Here is a 12,088-nt window from a genome sequence, read left to right on the forward strand (position 1 = left end):
CTAATCTTTTAATAGTCCAAATGCATCAATAATTGAAATGGTTCCATTTTCAGATATCAAATTTTTCGTTCGATTGACGGATCATGGGGTAGTCCCAATGGTTCAAATTGGAATGGAATGATCGGCATGTTAATGAGAAATGTAAGTCATTCAATTAATCATACTTATTTTGTTAACTTATTATTGTCTAAATAAAGTAATCTAAAATAAGAACCTTTCATGTTAAAAAATTATTTACAAGATTATAGTTTATTTAAGCATTCATTAAATAAAGTAATTGCAAGTCAGTATTAATCAGGATGCTCCATTATCACCATTTAATTTATGTAGACAAATGTAGACTCCTTAGAAGAGTTACTAACCACAGACTTTGATTGGCCTAGAAACTTAGCATCTACACTAGTTAGATTAATTACAAACTTCTTTAAGTTGGGTAAAGAAGTTCTCAGTGATAAAGAAACGGAAATATTCCATAGAACATATAAGAATCTATGCAAAAGCAGCCTTGATCTTCAGGTCACACTAAGACACATCTTCGGATGTCCGAGATGTGTCTTACATGATGTGTCAGCACAGAAAATGCTTTAAGGCTAGGTATGTTAGATCCACTGCGGAAAACTGGATCTTTGATAAAATTTGAGAGTTTTTTGCTTCTTTTTTCCTTTCGATCTCGAACGACATTCAAGGACGCGACCACACATCAAGACTTGATTTTATAAGACTTACAATAGTTTATAAAACTTACAAATATATAATTACCAACTGAGAGTTATAACGCATATCAGTATCTGACGAATCCGCACCGAAGTCAATAGCATTACCACAATCAACTGCATGTTTAAAGTATAAAAATCAGCTCAATAGTTGGCTAAATTGTTGTAATCGAACTCTATACAATAAATATTCAGGATAATCTAAATAAAAAGAGGATAATTAAAATCCAAAATTTTTTTTCTTAAGATAAAGGCAGTTTTTATCAAAAGGTGGGAGTATTCCAATGATTATGCTCTGATTAATCCATACTCTGTTTCGTCAGGGCTTGAAAACGTTCATGTTATTTTCTTTCATTTGAATATTGATTGGTAACACCTATTTATTTCATTTTATTGCTTACAAAGACATAAAATAATATGCATAAAGGGCTGTCATTACCTAATATATCCCTGTACAAAGTTGAGACCAGCTGATGAGTAATATTTTCAGGGAATAATGTATGAATTTTAATAGCTTTACTTTTTTTAACTATACCAATATTCTTGTCATATTCTTTAAGGAAGTGGATGTTGCACTTTCTGGAATGACTGTCACTTATGGGAGAGCCACAGCTGTCCGCTTCAGCATGCCATATGCATTTGACAGAATAACTTTTGTCACTAAAAAGCCATCCAGAAAACTGAAAACTTGGGTAATTTTCTGGCCCTATAAAGTGCAGGTGATATTGCTTCTGTTTGCTTTGATTTAAAGTACTTATTTTAGTTCTTTATGAGTGCTATTTCCTTATCAGTACTATGAAACTCTTCAAAATATCTAAACTAAGAAGGACTAACTTTGCGTTGCAAATAATGTTCTGTACGCAATCATGCAATCGAAAAAATAGAAAAGCACCGGCTTTCATCTTGTTTTAAAGTGGCGCCATCTATGGCCAAGAATTCCACTTATGCCACACCCATGCGTCACACCCGTTTATAGGGTGGAACCATTCATACATCCATTCATTCATTTTCAGATGGAAATTTCGACTTAAACCAGAGAACGATCAATCTTCAATTCAGTACCACTAGAGGTATAATTTGTTACAGGAAGATGGAGGGCTTTGTGACCCAACAGATTTAACGTGCATTAGTCACCATTTACTTCACGGGGAGTTTTCAGATGGCTAGATTCGAACTCCAGTTCTTACGGACGTGAGTCCGGCAATCTGCCAACCAGGCTATCCCGGCCCCAACATTTAACAACTGAAAAACCATTGATGCGTAGGATTAGAAAACAGAATCGATATAGAAGGGCATGAAAGAAAAACAAATCACTCTTGTTTTCCAAGCCTATTGTTGTGTGGGTGTTTTTTTCTTTTTTTTTCTTTTTTAGCAACTATTAGTATACTCTCTTGTTTGGAAAGAATATTAAAGAATCAGATCATTTTTATTCCCCAACTCTTTTTTTTTCATTGCCTCTTAGCTCAAAAAGAAATCAATGGCATTTTTTTTTTACATTTTTGTAACTTGTTTGTAACTTCTCTTGTTTCATTGTGTGTATCTCCAACCATTTACAATCTCTTTCGTTCTATGTATCACCGAAAAAAAGGGTGCTTCATTATAATACTGAAACGATTGCATGTCCGTTCTAATGACATTTTTGCAGCTCATTGCTCAGGGCACTTCTTTAGACACTAGTACACGGTTACAAAGTCTTTCGTCAGTAGCGGAGACTTGAACGTAAGTCATTAATCTTTTTTTTTCTGTAATACACTGAAGAGCCAAAAAAACTGGTATACCTGCCTAATATCGTGTAGGGTACCTGCGAGTACGCAGAAGCACCGCAACACGACGTGGCATGGATTCGATCAATGTGTGAAGTAGTGCTGGAGATAATTGACACCATGAATCCTGCAGGGCTCTCCATAAACCAGTGGGAGTAAGAGGGGTGGGGATATCTTCTGAACGTCACGTTGGAAGGCATCCCAAATATGTCCAATAAAGTTCATGTCTGGGGATTTTGGTGGCCAGCGGAAGTGTCTAAATTCAGAAGAGTGCCGCTGGCCACCAAAATCCCCAGACATGAACATTATTGAATATATTTGGGATGCCTTGTAACGTGATGTTCAGTAGATATCCCCGCCCCCTCTTACTCCCACTTATGGACAACCCTGCAGGATTCATGGTGTCAATTATCTCCAGCACTACTTCACACATTGATCGAATCCATGCCACGTCGTGTTGCGGCGCTTCTTCGTACTCGCGGGTACCCTACACGATATTAGGCAGATATACCACTTTTTTCGGCTCTTCAGTGTATATATGAACTCCATAGCTCAAGGAACTACACGATTGCCGAAAATGCTTTTTCACCAGCCATATAAAGCTTGAAAGAAGAGTTTTGTAAATTTCAGGTTCTTAAGCCACTCAGAAAAAATATACAAATTCGAAATTTCAGGAAAATTGTTTAAAGCTTAAATTCGTCCTCTTTCCCCTACACAATCTAAAACTTTTAAATTTATATTGTAGGTTTGGTTGTGCATTGCCTTATCCATTCTGGCAGTTTCTATCATTATGACACTTTTACAAAATGCAATGAAGCCGAACTCAAGAACTCAAATTCCTTTTAAAGATATCTCTCTTTATATATTCCAATCTCTTCTCAATCAAGGTATTTATTTAGGTTCAATAGTAAAATTCAATATATCACTTGCAATTCATATCAAAATGAGCGTAAATTTTTAATTACGTATGAACAATTTGGAGCAGAAAGGAAAATTTTTCAAATTTTTGAAGTTAGCATTTTTATTGAAAATATCCAACTTTCATTGTAGGCAATAGCATGTGGCTGTTTATTGCAATTCCATTTAGCGAACATTCTAGAAACTTGAAAAATACCTCAATGAAAACAATAATATGGATCTGTTTAATTTAAAAATGTTCTTTTTGGAAAAAAATGTGGATAATCACTTTATCACCCAAAAATCTTCATATGAAATTTAAATATTTGTTAAGGTACTGGATGAAAATCGAAAGTTTCGATAAAAAATTTAAGATTTTATTTTATTATTATTATTATTGTCAAAACTTGAACTTTTGTTCATTAACATTTTAAATCTCGTTAAAGATTTGTTTTCCAATCTTCAAAAATAAATTTATAATTGCCTTTTCACTTACCGTCAGACGAAATTGATAGCTGAAGTAAGCGATCCCGAAAACGAAACTATAATATTTTTAGTTATGCTTTGAGTATTTCAACTTCGTAACTTTTTGCGTATAATTTATTAGCTTTGAGTATTTTAACTTGATTATGTAATAAATAGGAAACAAGAACACGAACCAAGTCAGATGAGAATAATATAATAAGATCCAGAAAATCGAAGTAGAAATAAATATATTGGACTTAAAAGAACTCGATCTTTCGAATGAAAATAATGTCGCGTGTGTAATGTATTAAGTCTCTAGCAATTCAAGTTTCCCGTAATACGATGCGGCGAAAGCTGCAAGATGAAGAATGCATTCCTACCATGCTCAGCGAGTTCAGAACCTGGAAGGCACGCACGCGTCAATTTTACCACGTTGTTTGTCCAATAGACAGCTGTGCACCCGGATTTTTGAGCACATGTGTTGTTCATTGATGAATGCACTTTTACACACGAAGATATTCCGAATATCCATAACTATGTGCGAGCAACTGAAAACCCCTCCTCAATAAGTCCTCGTTCGTTCCAGTGACGTTCCACTGCTAAATGCTTCAGCCGGATTCGTGCACGATTATCTGATTGGGCCATACCTTCGCCTACACGCTTAGATGGATAAATTCATACCTTCTGTTTTTGCAGGAGGTGTTTTGCCAGAATTATGAAACAAACATCCAGCAAACATAACACAACGCATGTGGTTCCTACACGACGGGACACCAACCCATAACAGTGTGAATGTGCGTAACGCCTTAGATATCATGTATCCCGAGTGACGAATAGGTCGTGGGAGTCAATCAACTGGCCGTCCCGCTCACCCGATTTGTGAAGACTGTACTTTTTATTTTGGGATCATATGAAGAGCCTCGTCTGCAAGGATGGTCCCATAGATACTGCTAAAAACATCGTTGTCTGGTTGTCCGTAACTGCTGACGCCATGAGAAAGATGCCTGGTGCTTTCGCCAACGTACGGCTGTCACTCCTTCGAAGGTGCACACCTGCGTTAACGTTGGCGGCCGCAATTTTCCGCAGTTCCTATGATGGAGACAAAGTGTTGTTTATTTTCATAAAATGTTTTTCCTCATTTTATTGGGGTTTCTTTTCATTCCATCTCTGTCTGTCTTATTTCACATCATTTCGGGACACAGCAGCATGCATCGGGCTGTAACGCTTTATTGTCTAGTTGTACTCTATTACCCTCTAACATATGTATGTACCAGAGTTGGCCAAAAATGTAATCGATTGCATTTTTTGATTACAGTAATCAATTACTTGTAATCATGATTACAATTTTCAAAAATTTTGATTACAGCTGTAATCATGATTACATAGTCGATTACAGTAATCAATTACTTGTAATCATGATTACAACTTTCAAAAAATTTTGATTACAGCTGTAATCATGATTACAATTTTGATTACAGTAATCAATTACTTGCAATCATGATTCCAAGTAATTGCGATTACAAGTAATCACAACAAAAACGATTACGGGTAATTATGATTACAAGTAATCAAAATATATGATTACATGTAATCATGATTGCATGTAATTTGATTACATGCAATTATGATTGCATGTAATCTAAATACACGATTACAAGACTTATTCTTATGAATGATTATATTTTACAGTAGATAGTATAATGTATTTTATAACAATACATTTTGCGCGTATTTGCATGTACTGCATTTTGTACGTATTTGTATACGTACAAATGAATGTAACTAAAATGTATGTACATATGATTTTATCTAGTGCATATGTTCAGACATCTTAGTTTCACACACATGTACATACACTTATATTGTAAGTATAAAATATATGTACGTATGTATATAGATAATAATTACGTATGTATGTGCAAACAATGTAGACATGTACATTCATACGCAATGAATATATGCACTTTATGCAAAAATTTGTGTACGTAAAATGTATATCTATGTTCATGTACGCATGTATATACAAGTACTTGTTGTTTGTACGAACATAAATACATTGTCTGTACAATGTATGTCCCATGCATGCATGTGCAATTTATTTATAAACTGTATAATATACGTATGCATGTACAATAAAGGTATATATGTGGTATATACAATATATGTATGTATACATGTACATGATATGCATGTCCAATGTATTTATGTACATATACGCAATATGTTCATATTGTATGTATCCAAATATGCATAATACATTTGTGTACGATTGTACGTACATTGGGCGTATTTATATTTTACATATATTCATACATACATTCGACATGCATAACGTATGTACATACACACATTTGAGATGCATATATTGTACAGTTGTATATATTGTAGAGATGTATATACACATAGCGTACAAATGTATATTCATATAATGTACATATGTTGAAATGAACATATAATGTTCATATAATGTGCATATGTGTGTACGTATACAGTACATATGTGCATAAATATATTGGGCATAATTTTTTCATGCATGTGTACATTAATACATGTGTACATGCATGCCATCCCTATCTATGCATGTGGTGTAATGTATATATGTCCAATGAATGTATCCACACATGTACAATGCACGTATGTTCCATGTATGCATATCTCTATGTACTATATATGCATGTGCAATACATGAATGTATATACATACATTGTACATGCGTGCATACATTACACTTATACATATGCACATTACATTTATGTCTAAATATGTGTACAATGCAATAAATAAAATGCATGTAAGTTAACTTTTAATGACTCAAGCAAGTTAAATGACAAAATCAAACGATATTTAAATATAGTTTTCCGCTTTAATTGTTCTATATCATTTTGAAATTCTTTCAATAAAAAATTATTTTCAGGTATTTTCATGAAATGCTTGACATTGCAGATTTTTTTTTTTATAACATAATGCATTATTTATAGAAATTTTTTAAATGGTAAAAAAAAACGGTAAATTTTATGTGTGGAAATAATATTTAGAAATTTAAAATAAAATTATCGTTTGCTTTCTAAAAAATATGAGGTCGAGTTTTATATGCCTTAGAATAAATTTTAAAACAAACTTTAATAACTTTACTTATATAAATTTTTTAATGCATGCACAATGTATGTGTGTATTGTAATTACGTATATTTAAATGTACGCATGTATTTATACATTGCTTGTAATTATGTACATGTATACGTTGTATGTACATGCGCACATTGTGCATATAACTATTTTTTTGCACATTCATACATTACATGAGCATAAGTATTAACAAAGTATGTAGTTATATGACAAGTACATACGTACGTTGTACATAAGTACATACTTTGCGTGTACATACATCGATGTACAGATAAATGTGCATGTATACATGTACGCATTTTATTTATGCAACTACGTGCATATATTGTACCTTTAAATAACATTCTTACATATTGTACGTAAATACGTACAATTTTACATACATACGTACATTGTATCTACGTGCTATTATCGTAAATTTATACAATGTATGTACTTAAGTACATAAAAGCATGCAAACGCATAAACATTATTTTCATATACGTTCATACATATATTGTCTATGTATACAAAGATACAAAACATTGCCTTTTTGTACAAACTAACATACATGCGTACATGTATCATAAATGCATAATTATATGTACTAAGCATATGCGTATTTCATTTGGTATATTACAATACAATTATGAATATTGTACGTACGAACAACGTTTGTGCATACATTGTATATATAGGAATCGCAAATTGTACGTTCATGCGTGCGTACATTCTATGTACATAAAAATATGTAAACTCATGCATACTTACGTAATGAATTTGCATATAGTATACAATCGTAGTTTGATTACAAGTAATCACAATTACATGTAATCAAATTACATGTAATCATGATTACATGTAATCATATATTTTGATTACTTGTAATCATAATTGCCCGTAATCGTTTTCGTTGTGATTACTTGTAATCGCAATTACTTGGAATCATGATTACAAGTAATTGATTACTGTAATCAAAATTGTAATCATGATTACAGCTGTAATCAAAATTTTTTGAAAGTTGTAATCACGATTACAAGTAATTGATTACTGTAATCGACTATGTAATCATGATTGCAGCTGTAATCAAACTTTGTAATCATGATTACAAGTAATTGATTACTATAATTGAAAAATGTAATCGATTACATTTTTGCTCTACTCTGATGTAATCAAAAATTTTGATTACTTGTAATCGTGATTACAAGTAATTGATTATATAGCTGTAATTATCTGTAATCAATTACAGTTGTAATCGATTACTGTAATCGACGGCCAACTCTGGTATGTACCATAAATTTTGGGACGTCTGCAACCCAGAGCCCATTGTCATGAAAAGTGAGAGTGACAAGCCTTGGCCCTCCATGGGTTGTCGTGCCACTGCGTTTAGAGTTTTAGTTTTACATATACATATAAATATAGATAAATTATAAGAGCAAAATAATTGAGTTGGTAGTCTTTATATTTCAGAAAAAGACTCATTTAAACGTTGGTACTTATTGGGTTAAATTACATCAGTGGCTTATGTTAAACCAATAAGAAAAGAAAAAATTTCAGTCTCTCTCCGGAACCATCTAATTGAAATATTTGAACAGTTTTTAGAAACGGGGACTTAATTTGACCTTCGCACCCTCTATTAAAATTTTAGGACTCCAACAGAAACGGTTTGAAGTTATAAGAGAGAAACATTAACTCGTTCCTTTAATTGTTGTAGATGAAAAGCTTTAAGGAACTGTAATTTTTTTTAATTATTTGATTTTAAAATAAACAACATTAATAAGATTGTTTTAATCAAAAAACGTAAAAAATACAGATATTTTTTTAATGGTGCTATGTTTCAGGTTACTACAATGCGCGCGAAACTCACTGTCGTGTTCTTATGTCCTTTTGGTGGAGTTTCTGCATTACAGTTGTTGCAGGCTACAATGGAAGTTTGATGTCTTTCATGGCTCATCCAGGATATAATCAGGCTTTACAAACAGTGCCACAACTAGTCGAGGCCATAAAATACAAGCAATTTGCAGTTGGAACTATTCGTAAATCTGCTGACTACACCATATTTAGGGTATAATGTCTTACAGTTTACAAAAATTCCTACTAAATATCTATCTGTACTAAGTTTAACATACAACCATTTTTTTTTCTTTAGGTCAAGTTATTATTTTTCTTTCATATTTTCTTCAACAGTGACAGTTCAATAAAGGCTTAATTTAAATTTTCTGAGTCATGTGTAAAAATTTTTTGATATATCTAAGAAAGATGGATTTGAAACTTAAAAACCAGAACTGATCAATGCTGTACTTGACATTTCAAAGCTACAACATCAACAAAACAACTCAAAAAACTAATACTTTCATAAATATTAAGACAAATTAAAACCAAAAATAAAAATATTTTTTAAGAATTCTATGTGAATTTCTTATTACAATACTATGTAAAAAGGCATTAAGCTGTTGTCTAGTATAAAATTCGGAAACTGATAAGGAATCAATCTTTCGTCGTGGTAGCTCAGGGGATAGAGTGTTCGCCTTCCAATGAGATGAACCGGGTTCGAATCCCATCGATGGTTGGTCGATACGGATTCCGCACCCGGCTCGCACCGACCACATTGTTGAGGTAAAATGTCCTCTGTGTATGGACGGATCATCGGTTAAAGTTCGCTCGCCGTTAGTCTAACCATGGGAGGTTTTCGTGGTTTTCTTCTCCATGTAACGCAAACGTGTGTTAGTTCCATTAAAGAAAGTCTTCCATTCAGGCAATTTTCTTGATCCAGGAGTACCCTTGTCTTCTGGATTGGATTCAAAATTACAAGTCTGCGGAATTGAACATTAGTAGTCGCAAGCCCGAAATTGGTTCGGATGTTCAACAACGGTTATTAAAAAGAAGCATCCATCTGGAAACATACGAAAGTGTTTGATAAAAATATCTCCTTTAGAAATAAAAAAAATATGACTTATCACTACACTGCCCTGCAATTTTCATACTCACACTATTATTAAGATATAGTTACATTAAACCACCCTTTTTATTCATAATGGTTCATGTTTGACTAGCCTTATGTTAGTATATCATTGGACAAATAATTAGTGATAATCTGTCATATAATAAATAATTAGTCGCAAGCACTTCACTCCCTTCTAGATATTTTAATTACAATTAAATTTTCTTAACCTTAACAAAAATTTTTGATGGTTTGATTTAAAGGAAAAAGTATTCAGCACAGTTGGGTTTTTTTTTCCATGTTTCAAATTATGAGCACGAATGATTTACTATTTTCGTTACTGACATATGCTAATTTCTCCATTGTTAAGATATGCCCTTTTATCTCTGCAAATTTTTCCAATTTCATGTTCTTGGAAATGCTCTAGTTTGTTTCAACTCATTCAAGATTATTTTCACTATTGGTTTAATTTTCTTTTTTTTTCTAAAAGCAATGTTTTAACTGATCAAGTTAACTTTTTAAACAATTATTATGTATTTTTTTAACATAAGAAGTACTTTAATGTTAGTCTATTTTCATTCACAGGACTCCGAAGAAGAAGATCTTCAAGTGATGCTTGAATCAATGGAATCAAATCCAAATAATATGGTTCCCCACGATGTGGATGGTTTACGAGAAAGCCTCATACGAGATTATGCTTACATTGGTGGAGAATTAACCGTAAAAGCAGACATTTGGGACACGAGACTCTTCTTATTTGGTCTAGATTCCTTTCTTCAGTATGGATACGCAATAGCTTTTGCTCCAGATTTCGACAACATCGAAATATTTAATAGAAAGTAAAGGAATGTTTTGTTTATAATTCGAAAACTATTCAAAGATTAGGGTGCTATTTATAATGCGAAAACTATGCAATTAGAGTTAATAATCAACAATAACTCTAAATACCTATAGACCTAGAAAAAATTTACCCCTATACTGGAGAAGTATATTGTCCTTTCTCGTGGATATTTTTAATAATGTCATATTAAACATGCAGTTTTGATCACAACACATTCAATTGATGTAATTCACGCTTACGCTGTCATTTAACTTGCTTAACTCTTTACGTCACCACAAGTACTTACAACCACAACAAATTAAACTCCTACCTTTCTTACGCTTACATATAGGATATTTAGCCAGCCTCCAGGATAAAACCGGGATAGAAAACCCTCAGATTATATTCAATTATATTGATTATTTTCATATTAGTAAAGGGACCTAACAAATTGTAATGAATCGAATTCACTCGCAAAATTTCACAACAACCTAACAATAGTAAAAAACAGATGGCTTAATCTTTAAAAAAAAAATAAGCATTTTCTTATTCATGATCAATTACATTGGCATGAGATATGGACTGACCATATTTCACAAAAAAAAAAAAGATTTATTCTGTTTAAATAACATTAAAATGCTTACAAATCATTTATTATATTCAAATAGAATAATTCTTCGTATTATTCTGTTTCTCCAATCTCCTTAGTATTCTCCAATTCTCCCAAATATGTAAACAAAACAAAAAAAAAAATAGACATGGTATTTTAAAGACAAAAATTTCAAGGTATGGCATAAATTATAAATATTATGCCGTTTTTTTTTTATTTTGATACTTAGTACAATTTATGAGGACATAAGAGGTTTTAAAAATAAAACGATTTAATGAATATCCATAATAAATTTAAAAGAAGTTATGATAAATTTATTTGAGCATAATGTGAAGTGCATATGCAGAATTTTCAATGATCTTACCCCTTAACGCGAAATTTTAGAAAAATTGTTAAAACTGAACTCTCTGAAACTTGCAATTTATAGGCCAGTGATGATAATTTGAGATGTTTTTGCCCGATCATTAATTTTTTCGCCACCCGTGTATTGATAGTTTATCTGGAGTACCTTAGTCCATATGGCAATTAACACAAACACTGAGAAATATAACAATTCTGTTATATTATATTATATTATATTATATTATATTATATTATATTATATTATATTATATTATATTATATTATATTATATTATATTATATTATATTATATTATATTATATTATATTATATTATATTATATTATATTATATTATATTATATTATATTATATTATATTATATTATATTATATTATATTATATTATATTATACTAGGAGGCTTCGCCCCCTGCT

General features: G+C 31.8%; 1 protein-coding gene across 1 annotated transcript in view; it reads left to right on the forward strand.

Moving 5' to 3' along the window:
* LOC107445097 (glutamate receptor ionotropic, delta-1-like) overlaps positions 1–12,088 on the forward strand; it is a 30,411-nt gene that overhangs the window by 12,452 nt on the left and 5,871 nt on the right. The window contains exons 6-10 of the mRNA XM_016059427.4: positions 54–141; positions 1,274–1,432; positions 3,222–3,363; positions 8,784–9,007; positions 10,469–10,722. Of these exons, the coding sequence (XP_015914913.4) occupies positions 54–141; positions 1,274–1,432; positions 3,222–3,363; positions 8,784–9,007; positions 10,469–10,722 (867 nt within the window). The remainder of the gene's footprint in view (positions 1–53; positions 142–1,273; positions 1,433–3,221; positions 3,364–8,783; positions 9,008–10,468; positions 10,723–12,088) is intronic.

Source organism: Parasteatoda tepidariorum, chromosome 1, assembly GCF_982258835.1.
Source record: "Parasteatoda tepidariorum strain Cologne lab strain chromosome 1, Ptep-v5.0, whole genome shotgun sequence".
Taxonomy (NCBI): domain Eukaryota; kingdom Metazoa; phylum Arthropoda; class Arachnida; order Araneae; family Theridiidae; genus Parasteatoda; species Parasteatoda tepidariorum.